General features: G+C 37.8%; 1 protein-coding gene across 2 annotated transcripts in view; it reads left to right on the top strand.

The window, feature by feature from the left end:
• The window catches only part of ATM (ATM serine/threonine kinase), a 161,117-nt gene that overhangs the window by 40,148 nt on the left and 100,044 nt on the right, over positions 1 to 20,925 (top strand). For both annotated transcript variants that reach the window (XM_066247402.1, XM_066247412.1), the window contains exons 18-29: positions 439 to 638; positions 4,563 to 4,645; positions 4,740 to 4,895; positions 5,936 to 6,011; positions 6,142 to 6,272; positions 7,745 to 7,865; positions 9,298 to 9,471; positions 10,503 to 10,672; positions 11,876 to 12,122; positions 14,500 to 14,615; positions 17,326 to 17,452; positions 18,769 to 18,968. In XM_066247402.1, the coding sequence (XP_066103499.1) occupies positions 439 to 638; positions 4,563 to 4,645; positions 4,740 to 4,895; positions 5,936 to 6,011; positions 6,142 to 6,272; positions 7,745 to 7,865; positions 9,298 to 9,471; positions 10,503 to 10,672; positions 11,876 to 12,122; positions 14,500 to 14,615; positions 17,326 to 17,452; positions 18,769 to 18,968 (1,801 nt within the window). The remainder of the gene's footprint in view (positions 1 to 438; positions 639 to 4,562; positions 4,646 to 4,739; positions 4,896 to 5,935; positions 6,012 to 6,141; positions 6,273 to 7,744; positions 7,866 to 9,297; positions 9,472 to 10,502; positions 10,673 to 11,875; positions 12,123 to 14,499; positions 14,616 to 17,325; positions 17,453 to 18,768; positions 18,969 to 20,925) is intronic.

The following is a 20,925-nucleotide window of genomic DNA, read 5'->3' as shown; positions in this document are numbered from 1 at the left end:
TGGGGTCTTGAACCCAGATCCTCTGCGTCCCAGTTCGACTCTCTATCCACTGCGCCACTGCCTGGTCAGGCGATAACTATACTTTTTAATGACTTCATAATATCCTAGTTACTATATATACCATAATTTACTTGATCATTATTTACTATGAGAAATTTCTATTCCTTTCTATTTTTCTATAATTAACAGTATTGCAGTGAATGTTTATATATACAGATTTTTCCACAGATCATTTCTTGATAGTATGACAGATCCTTGGGTAACTAACCTTTTATGAAAAATTTTGAAGCTTTGAGTGTGTAATAATTTTACCATAATTTTATTTTTGTATACTTTTATCTTTTTATTTTTTCATAGAGAGTATTATATTTGCATTCATGTTCAATGTATATGGTTGTTGTGCCCCTCTTAGTTTTAATAAGCGCTTTTTATTTTTAGGTGCCATGAATCCTTTAGCTGAAGAACATCTGTCAAAGCAAGATCTACTTTTTTTGGACATGCTAAAGTTCTTGTGTGTGTGTGTGACTACTGCTCAGACCAGTACTGTGTCATTTAGAGCAGCTGATATTCGGAGGAAATTGTTAATGTTAATTGATTCTAGCATACTAGACCCTACTAAATCTCTCCACCTACACATGGTGAGTTAAGTGAAATGAAAATTGTTTTGAGTTCTGTCTGGCGTTGCTAAGTATAATGGATTGACATAAGAATCACATAGTACCTCTGAAGACTTGAAATTGCTTTCTTGAGAAATGAATCTGCGACTACTTATAAAGTACACTTTTTTTTAATATGCTTTGAAAAAATAGTAAGTGGGTACTAAAACATTAAAACTTGGATGGACTTTGGATAGATTTATTATCTTTAGGTATAATTAATTATTATGAACTATTTTAAACTAGGCCAAGAAACACAGATTCTAAATGTGAAAGTAATACTTATGTAACATTGCGGTTGAAGTCTGAATCTTGCCTTGACCTTAGTTTACATGCCTTATATTTTTTTGATGTAATTTCAAAGTGACAGTCAAGTTAGAGTACAAGAACTTCATAATCCCTTCATAAGCATCTTTGGTAACATTTTGCCACATTTACCTTATTCTGTCTCTGCACACACACACCTTTTTTTTTCTGAATCATTTTGAGATTAAGTTGCAGATGTGATGCCCCTTATTCTTTAGTTGTATGTTCTAAAAACAGTAATTCTCCTATTCCATGGACAAGTCACCAGAAATATAACATTGTATTATTGCGCTTAGTTTTCAGATCTGTTCTGTCTCTTTCAGTCTGAAACAATTCTTTAGTCTTTCCTTATCTTTCATGACTTTCCTATTTTTTAATAGTATAGCTACTTGTTCTATAGAATTCTTTGGGTTTGTCTCACACTTCCTCATGATTAGATTTAAATTTAGAGTGTGGTGAGAATATTACAGGAAGTAATTCCTCTTTTTCCCTATCCCCATCAATCTAGCTGTTTACTGATAGGTATCTCCAATTCCATTCCAGCATCATAGCATTTATTTATTTATTTATTTTCCTCTGTATTTGTAGCTCCTTCTTCCAACAATTTAAAACCTGACTTCCAATCAGAAAGACAAGAACCATATGATTTCATTCCTATGTGGAATGTAATGAATAAAATTAATTAACAAACAAAATAGAAACAGACTGACTTATAGATAGAGAGCAGACTGACAGCTGTCAGAGTAGAAGGGGGTGTGAGGCTGGGTGAAAAAGGTGAAGGTATTATTGATGTCACCCCATTAACATTAATAAAAATTTATTTATTAAAAAAAAAGAAGAAAAAGGTGAAGGTATTAAGTAAAAAACAAAAACAAAATGAAAATCAGTATGGTAGTGACCAGAGGGAAAGTGGGGTGGGGGAACTAGAAGATGGTAAAGAGGGGACAGATCGTGATGCTTGGAGTTCTCACTTGGGGTGGTGAACACACAGTACAATATACAGATGATGTATTATAGAATTGTACACCTGAAACATAATTTTATTAACCAATATCACCCCAATCAATTTAATAAAAAGTTAAATAAAAATTTTGAATAAAATAAACCTGGCTTCCCATTAAACCTCAGTACATTTGTTTACTTAATATTCTTACATGTAATTACTCTCCTGACCACATGTACAACCTCCTTAGCTCTAGTCCTGGGGAACATGTGGGAGAGCCCCAAGCCCAGCAAATTGGTAAACATGTCAGGTGATTTTCCTACTCATTGGAAACCTGCCAGGTAGTCTACTAATTAGAAGCTCTTGGGAACATGCAGGCTGAGGCCCTATTAGAATTTTTGGTCAAGTCTCCAGCAATGACCAGTGGGAGAAGGCCATATGCTTAATGCTTTATGCTTTTTTTTTAATAAAAAAATTATTGATTAGAGATGAAAAGGAGGAAGAGAGAGAGACATTGATTTATTGTTGTACTATTTTATGTATTTGTTGGTTGAATCTTGTATGTGCTCTGACTGGGGATCGAATCTGCAACCTTGGCATATTGAGATGACCCTGTAACCAACTGAACTACCCAGCTAGGGCCTGTATGCTTTTCTTGAGGGTTTGGTGTTTAAGGTACTTCAAGACACTCAGTAATATCATACACATGACTTTCATGTCAAATATTTAAAATGGGGCCCTGGCCGGTTGGCTCAGTGGTAGAGCGTCGGCCTGGCGTGCAGAAGTCCCGGGTTCGATTCCCGGCCAGGGCACACGGGAGAAGCGCCCATCTGCTCCTCCACCCCTCCCCCTCTCCCTCCTTCTGTCTCTTTCTTCCCTTCCCGCAGCCGAGGCTCCATTGGAGCAAAGATGGCCCGGGCGCTGGGGATGGTTCCTTGGCCTCTGCCCCAGGCCCTAGAGTGGCTCTGGTCACAACAGAGCGACGCCCCGGATGGGCAGAGCATTGCCCCCTGGTGGGCAGAGCGTAGCCCCTGGTGGGCGTGCCAGTGGATCCTTGGTCGGGCGCATGCGGGAGTCTGTCTGACTGTCTCTCCCCGTTTCCAGCTTCAGGGGGAAAAAAAAAATTTAAAATGGTACAATGCAGTTTTCTTTTATAATACCTGGGAAGGAGTAAGAAACATTTTTTACACATTTATGATAAAAAAAAGTCTTCTGATTTCTTAGTAGTGCCAGAAAACTTATTTGGCTGCTCTCAGAAATAGTGCCATGGAGAGCCATATCAGATTGCCTTGTGGGAAGATAAGTCAGGGTATTTGACTTCTTTTCTGCTCATAATTATCTCTGCTTTCCAAGGTTCATTAATAGAAAAGGTTTTAAACATTGAAGTCTTATCCCCAGGTAGTATTTTGGGAGACTGGAGACACAAGATAGGTTCAGATTCTTGTTTAGGCTCTTATCCTCAACAATGTTACCAACTATCAATTACTGAACTGTTTATTTACGTTCATTTCCTTTAATCCTCACATCAGTCTGGCCAGGTAAGTACTATATCCCCATTTTATAAGTGAGAATACAAAGGTTCAGATGACAACGCAAGTTTTTTAACCACACAAGTAATAAGTTGTGTTTGTATTTAAATCCAGCTCTGTTTGACTTCAAATGCTTTTTTCATTTTATTTTTTTAGGCAGTTAAGGTGGGGGGGATAGGGACAGACAAACAAGAAGGGAGAGCGACAAGAAGCATCAGTTCTTCATTGCAGCACCTTAGTTGTTCATTGATTGCTTTCTCATATGTGCCTTGACTGGGGAAGGGGGTCTCCAACTGAGCCAGAGACCCCTTGCTTAACCCAGTGACCTTTGGCTCAAGCCAGTAACCTTTGGGCTCAAGCTAGCAATCGTGGGGTCATGTTTATGATACCACACTCAAGCCAGCAACCCTGTACTCAAGTTGATGAGCCTGCTTCGCTCAAGCCGGCAACCTCACAGTTTTTTTTTTGTTGTTGTTGTTTTGTTTTTGTATTTTTGCGAAGTTGGAAACGGGGAGGCAGTCAGACAGACTCCTGCATGCGCCCGACCAGGATCCACCCGGCATGCCCACCAGGGGGCGATGCTCTGCCCATCTGGGGCATTGCTCCATTGCAACTAGAGTCATTCCAGCACCTGAGGCAGAGGCCACAGAGCCATCCTCAGTGCCTGGGCCAACTTTGCTCCAATGGAGCCTTGGCTGCGGGAGGGGAAGAGAGAGACAGAGAGGAAGGAGAGGGTGAGGGGTGGAGAAGCAAATGGGCGCTTCTCCTGTGTGCCCTGGCCGGGAATTGAACCCGGGACTCCTGCACACCAGGCCCACGCTCTATCACTGAGCCAACCGGCCAGGGCCAACCTCAGGGTTTTGAACATGAGACCTCAGCATCCCAGTCCAATACTCTATCCATTGTGCTACCACCTGGTCAGGCTCAAATGCCTTTTTTTATGCTTTTTTTTTTTTTTTACTACAATACTGCCTTTAAAAAAAATTAACTGGTTGTGTGTTTGTGTGTAAGTGTTATGCATGTGTCTATATGTGAATTTTTGGTCACATATATATTTATTTAAGTAAATGACATATGAAGAAAAACTGATTCTTCACACTCCCCCCTCTCCCACTCCAACTATCTTAGTATCTAGTGCTTTTAAAAGAGCTTCCTGGGGAAGAATGTCCTATGCCGATGGAAGATGTTATTGAACTTCTGAAACCACTATCGTAAGAAATTAAAACCATGTTCTATTCACTTTAAATTTATAAACTAACTGATGTGTTCCGCTGTGCTTATAAAGTTAAACTTGTTCTTCCGTAGCAATGTGTGTTCTTTGTATCGCCGTGACCAAGATGTTTGTAAAACAATTTTAAACCACATCCTTTGTATAGTGAGGAACCTGTGTCAAGGCAGTATGGATGCTGAGGACACAAGGGATGCTCAAGGACAGTTTCTAACAGTTATTGAAGCATTTTGGTAGGTACAGATTATTCTGTGGAATTCTTGTTTTCTTTTGCTTCTTCTGATACAGATACACATTTCACATTTCTGCATTAGTGATTTCTTGTAATCCTTAAATGTAACTATATATCAGTACATCTTTTAACAATAGTAGATTGTAATTTGTGTTTTATCCCTTAATTTCTTGAAGAATTACATTGTCTTTTTTTTAAGGCTTGACTTTCTAAAGTATGTTTGGTATATTTCCCTGTGAATTTTAAATTACTTCATAATTTTACATGTGTGATGAATATAGGAAAGTACAACAAGTCTAAAGCAATTGAATCATTCATGCATCTGAAATGAACAAATTGACCTTGTCACTGTCTGGTTATTTCATGTACGTAGTCATAGTGTGAGGTAACACAATGATACTTATGGAAGAGCACTATATATATAATTTAGAGCTCTCATACCTTTTGACTGATAAGGACTTTGGAGTCAGTATTGAATAGGGTTTTGAAATCTTTGACGTAACAACAAAAACTTAAAAAAAATTTTCCCTTTACGTTTATTATTATATAGTTACTAGCTCAAGTAAGATAGCCCTAAATGAGACATAATGATGTAAACCTAATAATATACATGAAAATACACTCCTCTTGAAACATTTCTTTTAGCTGAAATTTTTTCGAAAGTGAGAATATAGACACATATGCCTGCCTGTGGTGGTGCAGTGGATCAAGTGTTGACCTGAAGCGCTGAAGTCGCTGGTTCGAAACCCTGGGCTTGTCTGGTCAAGGCACCTGTGGGAGTTGATGCTTCCTGCTCCTCCCACCTTCTCTCCCTTTTTCTCTCTCCTTCCTAAAATAAATAAATAAAAAATTTTAAAAATAAAAAAGAATATAGGTGTATGCCACATAATGAGAAGTAAAACTAGCATGGAAAGAAATTTTAGAAGTAACCTAAAATAACCCTAATGTCCAGTGATTTTTTTAATGTACTTTTATTAGAATAATTATTTTAAACATTTGTTTATTAATAAAAAATAATAATTATTGAAACATTTATTTCAGGCACTTAACAAAGGAAGGAAAATGCACAGTCTCTGTAAGAATGGCGCTAGTAAAATGCCTTAAAACTTTGCTTGAGGTGAGTTACTTCACATTAAATATTAGTAAGGTTTCCATAAATTTTTTTTAAGCAACCTTTATTTCTTTTTGTTAATGGGTGATTTTTTCTTAGTTTTTCATATTTAACCTAAGTTGATCTTCTCTCATAGGCTGATCCTTATTCAAAATGGGCTATTCTTAATGTAAAGGGAAAAGACTTTCCTGTAAATGAAATATTTCCACAATTTCTTGCTGATAATGATCACCAAGTTCGAATGTTGGCTGCAGAGTCAATCAATAGGTAATGAGTAAAGGATTTATGAAATGTCTGGCATGCTGCAGATATCAATGCAATATGTAGCATAGTCTAGATTATAAGTTGTGATATTAAAAATAGCTAACACTATATGTCAACTAATTAAAAATGAATTGAAAAACAAAAAAATAGCTGTTATTGAGCATATATTACTATATATGCCTGTCTTTTATGTTTCCTGATAACTTTGTCACTTAGATACTGTTATTTTCACCAATTTATAAATGAAAACTATGGCTTAGAGAGATAAAAATAACTTGCTCAGTGACATAGAGCTAGCTAGTAAGTGGTTGAGTTGAATGAGGTGTGTCTGCTACCAATTATAGGAGATATGGAATGTTTGGTTATCACTATGATTTTATATGAGTTGTAAAGCGAAAACTATTACATTTTACATTGTGCTAATTATAATTATAATTACTCAAGTGAATATGCAGTTAGGCACTGGAATGATTCTATTATAGAGCACTATTTTGTGATTGATTACCTAAAGCAGATATTAATTTCTTAATGACTGCATGTTTATCAAGTTATCAAATTGATTTTAAAACTCTAAATTGTATCCTACCTGTACCTTTCCCACCTTGCACTCCCTGTAAATAAAGCACCTCCCTTCTTTATTTTTTCCTCTGTAGCATTTATCACCACTTGAAATGCTGTATTTTAACACATTTACCTATGATATAAGCTCCTAGATGGTATTGGTTTTTATCTGTTATTAAGCACCTAAAACAATATTTGCTATGTGGTAGGTGTTTAATAATTTCTAAAAGCCAATAAATATTTGAAAAAACTTACATTATACATGAAAAACATTAAAGCTAAAAATCATTTGAGTAAGTTTGCTGTTTACATGTAAGTGACCAATAATTAAAAATTACTGTAAAGAAATTGTTTCAGCAGTCACCTTAATATATATGTGTTCGATAACCTAATGTGTCCAGAATTTGAAGATGCTGACAATAAAGTTTGTATAAAGCAGAATTGTGTCTTAACTTCTCAGGTTCGGAACTCTTCAGTTAAAACCATAGAGCATTGTAAGGATTGCTAATGTATGTCTGCTTTACTTCAAGTCCTTAGAGCTAGAAAATATATTCTGAAGTTAAAGACCTGAGGTGACACTCAGAGAAACAAATTAAAAACTGATGGTTGCCAGGGGGGAAAAGGGTGGAGGAATGTCGAATCACTATGTTGTACATCTGAAACTATTGTAATATTGTATGAAAACTATATTTTAATGAAAAAACGTTTTAAAAAGAACTTAAATAAAGGTGGGATTATGAAGGATCATAAGTTGAATGTAATACATCAGGTTAGTAATAACATTGGACAATCTCTTAATATTCCAAAGAGTATAAATTCAAGAATGGCATGACATAGCATTTGTTGATTTTTTAGGTGTTTACTTGTTAGATATCTAATATTGCTATTTTGCTTTTATTTGTTTTTTTTTTAAGATTATTTCAGGATATGAGACAGGCAGTTTCTTCCACATTATTGAAAGCACTTCCTTTGAAGCTTCAACAAACAGCTTTTGAAAATGCATACTTGAAAGCTCAGGAAGGAATGAGAGAAGTGGTAAGTTTAGTAATGTATATTTGCTATTATCATATAATTTCCATAAATATACCATATTTTTCACCAACTTTGGCCTAAGACAGCTTATACTTAATAGTATAAAGTTAGATGAAAACAATTATATGAATTGATTGGCATTACTGTTTATAGGTCAAAATTGGTCGAGTAATGGTCATTTCTTTTTTTGTGTGTGTGACAGAGAGAGGAACAGATAGGAACAGACAGACACAGGAAGGGAAAGAGATAAGAAGTGTATATAATATAAAATAAATAGACAGTAGATATTTACATTTTAAAATCAGCCTGTCATGTGCAAAAAGGGAAAATACTGACCTGACAACAATTCATTTGGAAAAAGACCTGAGAAATTTTACATCTTGAGAGCACACTATAAATCAGCATTGTAATCATTATTCCAAAAAGCAAGTCTGCCTTTGACATCATTTATAGAAGCATACTGTCATGAACAGTTGATAGGAAGAATGTGATCTTCTATACATTTATTTTATTATCTTTTTAAATTTTATTTAGGAAATTAAATTTACTAGGGTGACATTGATCAATAAATGTACATAGGTTTCAGGTACATATACATTTCCATAGCATTTGAACTGTTGATTGTGTTGTGTGCCCATCACCCTGAGTCAGATAATTTTCCATCACTTTATATTTATCCCTCTTTACTCCCCTCCCCTCCAACCCCCGATCTTCTATACATTTTAGAGGGCAGCTAGCATGTTGAGTTTGGTTCTGAGTAAAAGTAGACTTTTAACTAAGATAGTAGAGAGTTCTTTTAAGGAATAGATGAAGTTGACTTAGTGGAGACCTTATAACTATTTTTAAACCTGTCAATGATTGCCATTTAGTAAAGGAATAGGCCCTTACTTCTTGTACCAAAAACCAAAACTAGGATCAGAGAGCAGCAGTTTTTTCTATGTGTGATGGGAAACTTCTATCAAGTATAGCTAGTCAAAAAATGTACATATCTGTAGGTATATTATAATATCAAAGCATATATCATTCTAATTGCATATTTTTATTTTCCTTTTGATAATATATGATAATATTTTAAGAAGTATAAAGATCTCTATATTGTATAATTATAATAAACATCTTATGAGGTATACTTGGTAGTTGAAGAGGAGCTATTAATCTCTCACCTTCTTGGAATCTCTAGTCTTTTCTTTGAAGTACTTTTTACCTCACTAAAATGTCTAGCAATTCTTTTCATAATACCTTATCTAAAGCAGTCTTTGCTACTCTATAAGCTTTGATATTTTCTCAAAATCTCTACTCTTACCCTTATCATTGTAGGATTTAAAACTGTTCACTGGCTACTTAGATGTTGTCATGGAATACTTTGATTTCAGCATGAGTGGTTTTTTGTAATGTTTTAAATATTTACATTATTGCTTTTACAATTCTTCTAAAGTCCCACAGAGCTGAGAACCTTGAATTTTTGGATGAGATTTACAATAGAAAATCTGTTTTACTGATGATGATAGCTGTGGTTTTAAACTGTAGTCCTATCTGTGAAAAACAGGCTTTGTTTGCCCTATGCAAGTCTGTGAAAGAGAATGGAATAGAACCTCACCTCATTAAAAAGGTACATGTGGTTGAATATTTTTTATTACACTATTCCTTAGATAACTTTTAAACAATTAAAAAAGTTAAACTATAATTGTAATGTGGCATTATTAAAGGCTTGGAGACAGTTTTATTTTTTAATAGTGTATTTATTTGCATGCCATGTTATTTCTTGCATTCAGTTTAAGAGCATTTCACAAGGTATTCATTGAACAAACAGTGAATGACCTGTTATCATACAGAACAGGCCCTCTGGAATAGCATTTATTGCGGGAAACATATAGAGAAAACAGCAGTAGCAAGTGTTTTGCCTGGTTGATTCTGGGACAGGACATTGGGATCTAGAAGGACCAGGAGTGCTTCTGAGTTGCATGATTAGGGAAGCAAGACCAGAGTCCAGCCTTGCAATTACGCACAGCTGCTTAGTTTTGTAGAATGTTTATCCTTGCTCAGTTCCACCACCTCAGCATCCATAGTTTGGGAATTTTCAGGCCCTTCCAGTATAGATTTTTATATGATGAACCAGTGACAGTTCAGTTCTAAAGACATGGTTTCCATGGAGCTTTGCAATAGGCCAGCCCACAGGTGATTAATTTTCAAGAAGTTAGCCTTTTGATTCTCAGGATTAAAATAAGGTGCTTTAAAAAGAAATTATACTACCTAATTATTTTGGTAAGTGGAATACAGTATTTGGATTTTCGTATTTGGGTTTAAGACTGAGAAGAATTATTTTACCTTAGACTTTCTTTTGGAATATAATTGAATGTTGAGAATTACATTATTTTTCTATATTCATTCAACATTAAGGTTTTGCCATGTGCCAGGCACAGTGCTAATTCTAGTAAACATTTCACTCATTTAGTCTTGCTGAAGTGAGTACTTTTGTTATCTTTATCTCATAGATGAGTAAATCAAGATATAGAAAAGTTAAATGAATACTTCAAGTCATGATTTTATTAACAGTATTAAGAAGGACTTACATATTCACAAGGTTTTAACGTATTACTTTGCTGGTTTCTTAAAGCATTGAGTTCTTTTTGATTCCTGCAGGTTTTAGAGAAAGTTTCGGAAACTTTTGGATATAAACATTTAGAAGACTTCATGGCTTCTCATTTGGATTATCTGGTTTGGGAATGGCTTAATCTTCAAGAAACTGAATACAGCTTATCTTCTTTTCCTTTTATTTTGTTAAACTACATAAACATTGAGGATTTCTATAGGTAGGTTTACTTATGGCACATGTGAATGAAATATGTTTAACTTAAAAGTAGGTAATAATGTTTGGCATTCCCACACACACATACACACACACACATGTGGGAGGTTGTATAGTATGAGGGGCGGGGCAGCTTGTTTTAATGAGCGTATATTGAAGCAAATCACTGGACTTCGGATCTTGATTTTTTAAATTTGTAAAGTAAGGCATTTACACAAAGAGATCTTTAACTTCCTTTCAGCTTTAACATTTGATAAGCTTTCCCATGAAAATTGAAAGGGAAACTACTAGTGGCTGGTTATTTCTGCATTGTTTTTATTTTCTGTTGCTTGACAAAACATCTAGTCATTATTTTTATTTTGATGTAAAAGTATTTAGCTAACTCTTAACTCTAGAGAAGAATTGAACAATTTTTAAAAAAAGTGAGATGGGGGTAGATAGTGAATCAAGCTCTGCATGTACCCTGACTGGGATCCACCCGGCAACCTCTGACTTGGGCCAATGCTCAAATCAGTTGAGCTGTTCTCAGCACCTGATGCCAATGCTCAGATCAACAGAGCTATCTTCAGTGCCTGGTGCTGATGCTTGAACTAGACAAGCCACCTCTGGCTATGAGAGGGGAAGAGAGAAAGAAGGGGGAGAGGAAGAGAGAGAAGCAGGTGGTTGCTTCTCATGTGTAGCCTGATCAAGGATCGAACCTGGGACATCAGCATGCTGGGCTGATGCTCTTATACACTGAGCCCACCGGCTAGGGCAAGAAGAAAATTTTGAACATGAAGAGGTTTGAAAACTAAAGAGTAATGTGTGGGAATTAGGCTAATGAGCAGGCAGCTTATAATTGTTTAGTGGCCCTTATTGTTCACTTAGTTTGGCAATAACATTTATTCTTTACATTTATAAATTGATTTCACATTCAATTTTACAATAGTTTTATATAAATTGTTTATGCAGAAGATGTAAACATAAATTTAATTTCTACTTTTTTGATCACAGAATTGGAGTAGTATATTCCAAGATCTATTTTTTTAGTGTGATTATTTAGAATTTACTTAACTTCATTTTACCATTTATAAAATTAGAGTAAGAATGCTTTATCTAGATAAAATGATCTAATGCTTTTATCATTTTATTATTTTAAGAACTATATTATAACATTTTATTTTGAAAAGTTATATGTAATACATATATGTTTAAAATTATTTTTTAGGTCTTGTTATAAAGTTTTGATTCCACATCTGGTGATGAGAAGTGATTTTGATGAAGTGAAGTCTATTGCTAATCAGATTCAAGAGGATTGGAAACATCTTCTAACAGACTGCTTTCCAAAGATTTTTGTGAATATTCTTCCTTACTTTGCCTACGAGGCTACAGGAGACAGCAGGATGGCACAGCAAAGAGAGACTGCTACCAAAGTCTATGATATGCTTAAAGATGAAAACTTACTAGGGAAACAGGTATGACTTCAATTTTTACCTATAGTTTATCCCCTAATGATCTGAGAAATAACTTTAAAATATTAAGGTTCTTTATTCATTTATGCAGTTAAATTTAATATGTGGTAATAATCATCACTGAGCATAGACAGTCCATGAATTTTTTGTTGTTATACAGTGTTCTTTCCTTGATTGGCATTTAAATGAAATGTTTTTAATCAGAAATTTGAATAATTTTATTTTTCCTCTTCTAAATTTATTTAATTGGCAGTAACAATAAATGCAAGTTACATTCAAGCAATACTGAACAGTGTATAGAAAATTAACTTATGTCCTCTTTAATTGCATTAAACCTTTCAGTTTTCAAGGAAAAATACAACACCAAATTTCCATACCACGTTCTTTCTTTTATCCATGACAACCTTCCAACATGTGGTATAATTTACTTAGGAATTATGTTCATTGTTTATTATCAGTCATATCTTCTACTGGTACTATGAAGATAGAATTTTCTTTTTTCTTTCTTGCTGATGTATCCCCACTACCTAGTGTATATTGAGTACTCATTATTTGATAAAAGATGAAGTCAAGTAAAAAGGGATCTAACAATTTTTGTTTTATAGTAATTTATGTTAATTCAAAATTATTTGAGGGAACTTATATTAAAACACATATAATCTTTTTATAAGGTAAAGAGGCTTGGTCAGTCCAATTTTTTTTATGTCAGTAAGGGATAACTAACCAAATTTGGTTAACATTAGAATTGAGAGCCTCTTTTTTCGGTTGCACAGTTAGCTGCATTGAACCAGGAAATGAACAGCAAGACTTTCAGTTGTGTAGGCGCAGCATGGGCAGTCAGAGCTGGCAGTGAGTCTGTGGTCGCAGGCACAGGGAAGCCGAGGGGCCCCTCTCCTACGGCTGTCAGGACAGAGTGGGCACACCAGAGGTGATGGAGTTTAGAAGAGACACCCTGTCTTTATCCCTCATCCTGTCTCCTAGCTTCTGAGTGGGCCTAATCTTATACTTCTTTACTATGTATTCAGACCAAAAGATAGCAGTTTTCAGAGTCAGAAACAGTCTATGAGGGAAATGTGTTACATTACCTCAATTAACTTATATTCTTGCTTAAAGAAATATATTAATTTTTTGTTAGTCTCTATTTAGCATAAATTTGTCATAAGTTACTTTTTTCTTTGTTTCTCTAATGTAATGTGCACTATATGTCTTCTAGATTCTATTTTATTGATAAGTGTTGGTACATAGCAGTTTTGAGTCTTCTAAAACTTAATTGTTGAATGCCTAAAATCTTTACAGTTATGATTGTTTAGCTCTACCTAGGCATCTGGAAAATGTTTAAGTATTTTAGCTAAAATTATAGATCTGGCTTATTAGAGAATCATGTGAAACTAGTGAAGTTGGTTGTGATCTTATGTATAAGGAAACCCTCATTAATTTTCCCTCTGGTATTTATTAGACTTGTCCAATTTGTCCTTACTTATTCCAGATGTATTTTGAAATGAGCCTGGATTTTTACAAGGGCTGAAATGATGACTTGGACAACTGATACGTAAACCTGAGGGATTGGCTAGGATTTTACATTAGGTTTCTTGTAACATTCAAACGTATTTCTGTTATTAGGAGGTGAATCCAAACCTCTTTTTTTATCAAGTAAATCAGCCATTTGCCTTTTAGTTTGTCAGCTTTATTTGGAGAGCTAATGGGTTCACCTTTAAAACTTTCACAATTTTCATTCATTTGCCTGAGGTGTAATGTGGCAGACCCATTACATACATTAGAGAATTTATGCTCATTGTGAGGCTACCTGTAGCAGGAAGTGATTTATGAAGAGTCCTTTCCTGTTGGATTTTAGTTTACTGATGAAGGCAGGGTATAGCAACTGGCTTCAAAGTTTGGGATATCAAGGGACAAGTCATGCAGGAATCAACCATGGGGAGAAGTCAGGCAGGGAACAAAAAGATGATTATTGCCAGTCACTGAGAAATTTTACTGAGTGAAATAGTGTTCCTAAGTTAGAGTAAAATGAAGATGGAGAAGCAGTACAGGTCAGTGGGAATTTAGTTGGCAGGAAAATGATTAGGTTGAGAAATTTAATGTTAGACCTTAAGCTTTTGTCAATTAAGATGTTCTTTAAAATAAAGGTCAGATTAAGGGAGTTTTGTTTGGTATGATTACTTTCCTCTCAGTTTATAAGCTGACTTCATAGTAGAAAAAAGTGCAGTTAGGTGTATATCTAACAAATCTTTATGTCTTGCATCATCTAAATCCTTCTATGGGCACTGAATAATTTTGGAAATGAGTCACTAACATGAGCCCCTTGAGCTGTCTTAAAGGTCACTGACATAAAACTTAAATATATTTTAATTTTATATCCTTGCAGATTGATCATTTATTTGTTACTAGTTTACCAGAGATTGTGGTGGAGTTATTGATGACATTACATGAACCTGTAACTTCTGGTGCTGGCCAAAGCACTGACTCTTGTGACTTTTCAGGGTATGGATATTTTAAATTTGGAGAATTAGTTGAAATATCAGAAGTTTATTGGGAAGTGTATTGGTTGATACCTTCAAATGTCTATTTCAGTTTTTAGGCACATACTTTGCTTTTATTAATTTATGTATTTATGTATATATGTATGTATGTATTTATTTATTTTTTAGGTGAGGAGGGGAGATAGTGAGGCAGACTCCCTGAATGTACCCCAGCCGGGATCCAACCAGTCTGGGGCTGATGCTTGAGTACCAAGCTATTTTTAGCACCTGAGGCTGACGTGGTCAGACTATCCAACCTATCCTCAGCGCCCAGGACAATGCTTGAACCAATTGAGCCACTGGCTTTGGGAGGAAAGAGGGAGAAGAGGGGGAGAAAACAGATGGCCACTTCTTTTGTGTGCCCTGACAGGAAATTGAATCCATGACATGCATACACCGGGCCAACACTTTATCCACTGAGCAGCTGGCCAAGGCCCATGCTTTGCTTTTAAATTGTTTCTTTTTTTTTTTTTTTTTTTTTGACAGAGATAGAGAATCAGAGAGAGGGACAGACAGACAAGAAGGGAAAGAGAAACAACAATTCTTCGATGTGGCTCCTTAGTTGTTCATCAACTGCTTTCTCATATGTGCCTTGACCAGGGGGCTACAGCAGAGCGAGTGACCCCTTGCTCAAGCCAGTGATCTTGGGCTCAAGCCAGCAACCATGGAATCATGTCTATGATCCTGCGCTTAAGCCAGTGATTTTGGGGTTTCAAACCTGGGTCCTCTGCATCCCAGTCCCAAGCTCTATCCACTGCGCCACTGCCTGGGCAGGCTGAAATTGTTTCTTTCTTTCTTTTTTTTTTTTGTATTTTTCTGAAGCTGGAAACGGGGAGAGACAGTCAGACAGATTCCCACATGCGCCCGACTGGGATCCACCCGGCACGCCCACCAGGGGCAACGCTCTGCCCACCAGGGGGCGATGGTCTGCCCCTCTGGGGCGTCGCTCTGCCACGACCAGAGCCACTCTAGCGCCTGGGGCAGAGGCCAAGGAGCCATCTCCAGTGCCCGGGCCATCTTTGCTCCAATGGAGCCTCGGCTGCGGGAGGGGAAGAGAGAGACAGAGAGGAAGGAGGGGGGGTGGAGAAGCAAATGGGCGCCTCTCCTATGTGCCCTGGCCGGGAATCGAACCCGGGTCCCCCGCACGCCAGGCTGACGCTCTACCGCTGAGCCAACCAGCCAGGGCCTGAAATTGTTTCTTTAAAAATAATTTTTCCTGGCCCTGGCCTGTTGGCTCAGTCGTAGAGCATCTGCTCAGTATGTGGATGTCCTGAGTTCAATTTTCAGTCAGGGCACACAGGAGAAGTGCCTATGTACTTTTCTACCCCTCCCCCTCTCACTTCTCTCTGTTTCTCTCTCTCTCTCTCTCTCTTAACCTCTTATAGCCATGGCTCAATTAGAGTGAGTTGGCCCCAGGGTGCTGAGGATGGCTCCATGGCCTCTATCTCAGGCATTAAGAAGAGCTCGATTGCTGAGCAACAGTGCAATGCCCCAGATGGGCAGAGTGTTTCCACCTAGTGGGTTTGTTGGGTGGATCCCTGGTCAGGGCACATGCAGGAGTCTTTCTTTGCCTTCCTTCCTCTCACTGAATAATAATAATAATAGTTTTTCCTTTGAATTGAAGTAATTACCTTTGTCCTTCTACTGTAGCCTCGCCACAGTAATTGCTCTAACTGACCACCTTATTTGCAAATTCAGCAACCTTTTCCTTATCTATGTTTTGTGTTTCTAGATCACTTTTTTTTTTATTTTGGTATTTTTCTGAAGTGAGAAGCAGGGAGGCAGAGAGACAGACTCCTGCATGTGCCCGACTGGGATCCACCTGGCATGCCCACTAGGAGGCGATGCTCTGCCCATCTGGGGTGTTGCTCCGTTGCAACCAGAACCATTCTAGTGCCTGAGGCGGAGGCCTTTGAGCCATCCTCAGCACCCAGTCCAATTTTGCTCCAGTGGAGCCTTGACTGCAGGAGGGGAAGAGAAAGAGAGAAAGGAGAGAGGGAGGGGTGGAGAATCAGATGGGTGCTTCTCCTGTGTGTCCTGGCTGGGAATCAAACCTGGGACTTCCACAAACCAGGCAGACGCTCTTCCACTGAGCAAACCAGCCAGGGCCTTAGATCACCTTTTCTTTATCATCCTCCTTACCTGTCAAAATCTTACTGTACTATAGTGTAATTTGGCTGTGTAAACCCATTTGGCTGTACATGAATGTTATTTTCCTAGCTTGACTGTAGCACCCTTACCTTTTTTTAAAGCTATGCAGTACTACGCATATGAAATAGTAATAGTATGTACCAGAGTACTTTTATAATATAATTTTGTTTGATATAGATAATGTTTGATTGCTGTGTCTTAAAGTAGTATTGCATTTAAAGTACAAACATACAACTTGAATTCAGACCTAAAGTGGAGTGACACTAAGATTCCTTTATGGAATGGGCATTCATTTCATAAATGATTTTTTTTAAGCAAATCATTTAAACAATGAATAAGTCCTAGAAAATAAAGGTATTTAGATATTCTGGTTACTGTATATAGACTGATATGAGAAGTAATTTTTTAAATTTGAGGTTACTATCATCTAAAGTTTCATTCTGGAATTTCACTTGTCAGCCAAATATGATTTTTCTTGATAATTTTTCTCTGAAATTAACATTTTTTTTTGTAACTCTTAGAGATTTGGATCCTGCTCCTAATCCACCTCATTTTCCATCGCATGTGATTAAAGCAGCATTTGCTTATATAAGCAATTGCCATAAAACCAAGTCTAAAAGCATTTTAGAAATTCTTTCCAAAAGCCCTGTAAGTATACATTTCTAATATAGTAACTAATAGGAGAAATCCTTCTTTTTCAGTTAGAATGTCTGTGTACACACATCGAAAAGAGGGAAAAAGTAAGCAAATGGAAAATTCATCTGATTAAGAAGAAAACTTATTCATAACTTTATATTTTGGTATTTTACTTGTTAGTATTAATTGAAATATGTTACATATGAGTGTAAGGTATTTTTCCCCGCTGAGAAAGAAGGAAGGGGCTGGAGCCACAAAGTGTGGAATAGTAAAGGCTTTATTGAGTACTGTGCTGCCCAGACGGTCCTGTCTCTGGTCCTGGGGGTTGGGGGTCAGAGAAGTCGCAAGGGGTGACCTGCAAGAGAGATATTTAAAGGGTACCTAGGGTGGTCGAGCTAATATGACGTGGTGAAATCTCACTGGTTGGCAGATGGTCGCTCTTTTCTGAAGGGCTCTTGGGAAGTTTCTTTGGCCCGCATGAGTGTGGGTGGCTCCAGCCAAAATTCCTGGGCCTGAGTTCCCCACATGACCTTCCCCCATTGCCCACCACCCTACAATGAGGGCTAAAGTTTTTCTTCGTGACTCTTTAGTCATATGTAGGCTCAGGGAATATTTTTTTAAAATATATGCTCCTTAATTATAGTTTATGAAAATAAAATTGACAGTATTTTATATTTAGGATAGTAATTTTGTGTGTGTGTGTGACAGAGTAAGAGAGGGACAGATAGGGACAGACAGACAGGGAGGGAGAGAAATGAGAAGCATCAAGTCTTTGTTGCGGCTTCTTTAGTTTTCATTGACTGCTTTCTCATATGTGCCTTGACGGGGAGAGGGGCAGGCTACAGCAGAGCTAGCAACCCCTTGCTCAAGCCAGGGACCTTTGGGTTCAAGCCAGCGACCATGGGGTCATGTCTTGTCCCATGCTCAAGCCAGCAACCCTGTGCTCAAGCTGGTGAGCCTGCACTCAAGCCGGATGAGCCTGCGCTCAAGCTGGCGACCTTGGGGTTTTGAACCAGGGTCATATCTATGATCACGTGCTCAAGCCAGCAACCCCACGCTCAAGCTGGTGAGTCTACACTCAAGCCTGATGAGTTTAAGCTGGCAACCTCAGGGTTTCGAACCTGGGTCCTCGTGTCCCGGTTCAACGCTCTATATCCACTGCTACTGCCTGGTCTGGCTAGGATACTTATTTTCTTAATATAATATTTTGCATTTGCTATTAGACTCAAAACTAAATTCTGTAATTATTTTGAATACAAAATGTATTTATTATACCTGAGTATATGTGATTTGACAAGCTTTTACTAACATGTATCTTTATTTTCTAGGATTCCTATCAGAAAATTCTTCTAGCCATCTGTGAACAAGCTGCTGAGACAAATAATGTTTATAAAAAACACAGAATTCTTAAAATATATCACCTCTTTGTTAGTTTATTACTGAAAGATATAAAAACTGGCTTAGGAGGAGCTTGGGCCTTTGTTCTTCGTGATGTTATTTATACTTTGATTCACTCTATCAACAAAAGGTAAGTAATATATTTAGACCAAGATAAAAGTATTTTTCTACCTTGTTATCTTTTTTTTTTTTTTTTTTTTTTTACAGAGGCAGAGATAGACAGGGACAGACAGACAGGAACAGAGAGAGATGAGAAGCATCAATCATCAGTTTCTTGTTGCGCATTGCGACTTCTTAGTTGTTCATTGATTGCTTTCTCACATGTGCCTTGACCGTGGGCCTTCAGCAGACCGAGTAACCCCTTGCTGGAGCCAGCGACCTTGGGTCCAAGCTGGCGAGCTCTTTGCTCAAGCCAGCTGAGCCCGCGCGCGACCTCAGAGTCTCGAACCTGGGTACTTCCGCATCCCAGTCCGACGCTCTATCCACTGCGCCACCGCCTGGTCAGGCTCTACCTTGTTATCTTAATTGAAAATTTATATGCTTCTAAGAGGTAGAAGCCAGAGCATTATTTCCTGAGTTTAAATCTACCTATTATTTTATAAATTGCATTACTACTACTCCAACTCTATAAATCTTAACTACTAAGGGACTTCAACACTTTTTTTCATGAACAGTTGGGTTTATTTCAACAGCGAAATTGAAACTTGTGCCTTAGATGTCCTGAAATACATGTTGCAGTAGCAGTTCTGGTCAGCAATTCCAATGTTTGTGGGGGTGGGAGGGGATTTCCCCACACACATTCAAGGACTTCTCCAGACCCAGCTGCATGTCCTGCAATTCAACTCAATCCAGGGGTCTCAAACTCGCGGCCCGCCGGCCGCATGCAGCCCGCCGAACAATTTTGTGCGGCCCGCAGACTAATCCACGGGCTTACTTAATTTTATCCAAAGTATTTTGAACTTCGTGGAAAAGCTAGGGTTGCTAGCTTTAGTGTGAGTTTGAGACCCCTGATTTAGACAATAGTGTCAGATCCCAGAGGTAAGGCTCTCAGTTCAACAAGATTTTCTTCCCTCATATTCCTCACTCAGACGCCAGTGGCAAGTCCAGGTTATCATCTGTGCCTCTGACCAGTTGGCTCTAGATTGCAGGTTCTAATCACCACTGTCTTCCTTAGGTTTGAGGAATTTGCTAGAGTGGCTTATAGAACTCAAAAAACCTGTTCACTCACAAGATTACTAGTTGACTGTGAAAGGATATAGCTCAGGAAGGCGGGATGGAATTGCTGCATAGTGCAGGGTGTGGAGAAGGAGCTGTGTCCTCTCCAGGGGCTCCACCGTCCCCACCTCTGCACATACTCAGCAACCGAGACGCTTCTCAAACCTCATCCTGTGGTGATCCATTCAACTTCCGTCCCTTCTTTCCTCCCTAGAGGTCAGAGGGTTGGAAATTTCCTCTAATCACGTGGTTGATTGTCTTAGTAACCAACCCCCAACCTTAGGTGCTATCCAAAGACACTTTTATTGCTCTCATTACAGGAAATTTGAAGAGTTTTAGGAACTATATGCCAGAAACAAGGACAAAAACCAAATATATATTTCTTATTGTAAATCACAATATAATAGTTACTATAGATTTTTGAACATATTTTAAAAAACTTTTACTATAGCCTGACCAGTGGTGGCACAGTGGAGAGAGCATTGGCCTGGGATGCTGAGGACCCAGGTTCAAAACCCCAAGGTCACAGGCTTGAGCACCGGCTCAGAGCGCAGGGTTGCTAGCTTTAGTGTGAGATCATTGACATGACCCCGTGGTTGCTGGCTTGAAGCCCTAAGGTCTCTGGGTGATTCAGTGAATAAAGCATTGTCCTGGTGTACCAAGATCACAGGTTCAATCCTTGGTCAGGGCACCAGAGGAGAAGCAATCAATGAATATATAAGTAGATGAAACAACTAACTGAAACAGTGATTTGTTTCTTTCTCTCTCTCTTTCCCTCCCCTCTTTTTCTCTATCTCTCTTCCCCTCTCTCTAATCCAGGGGTCTCAAACTCGCGGCCTACGGGCCGCATGCTGCCCGCAGAACAATTTTGT

The sequence above is a fragment of the Saccopteryx bilineata genome, chromosome 1, assembly GCF_036850765.1.
Source record: "Saccopteryx bilineata isolate mSacBil1 chromosome 1, mSacBil1_pri_phased_curated, whole genome shotgun sequence".
In the NCBI taxonomy this organism is placed as follows: domain Eukaryota; kingdom Metazoa; phylum Chordata; class Mammalia; order Chiroptera; family Emballonuridae; genus Saccopteryx; species Saccopteryx bilineata.
This window is presented reverse-complemented; position numbering and strand designations above follow the sequence as displayed.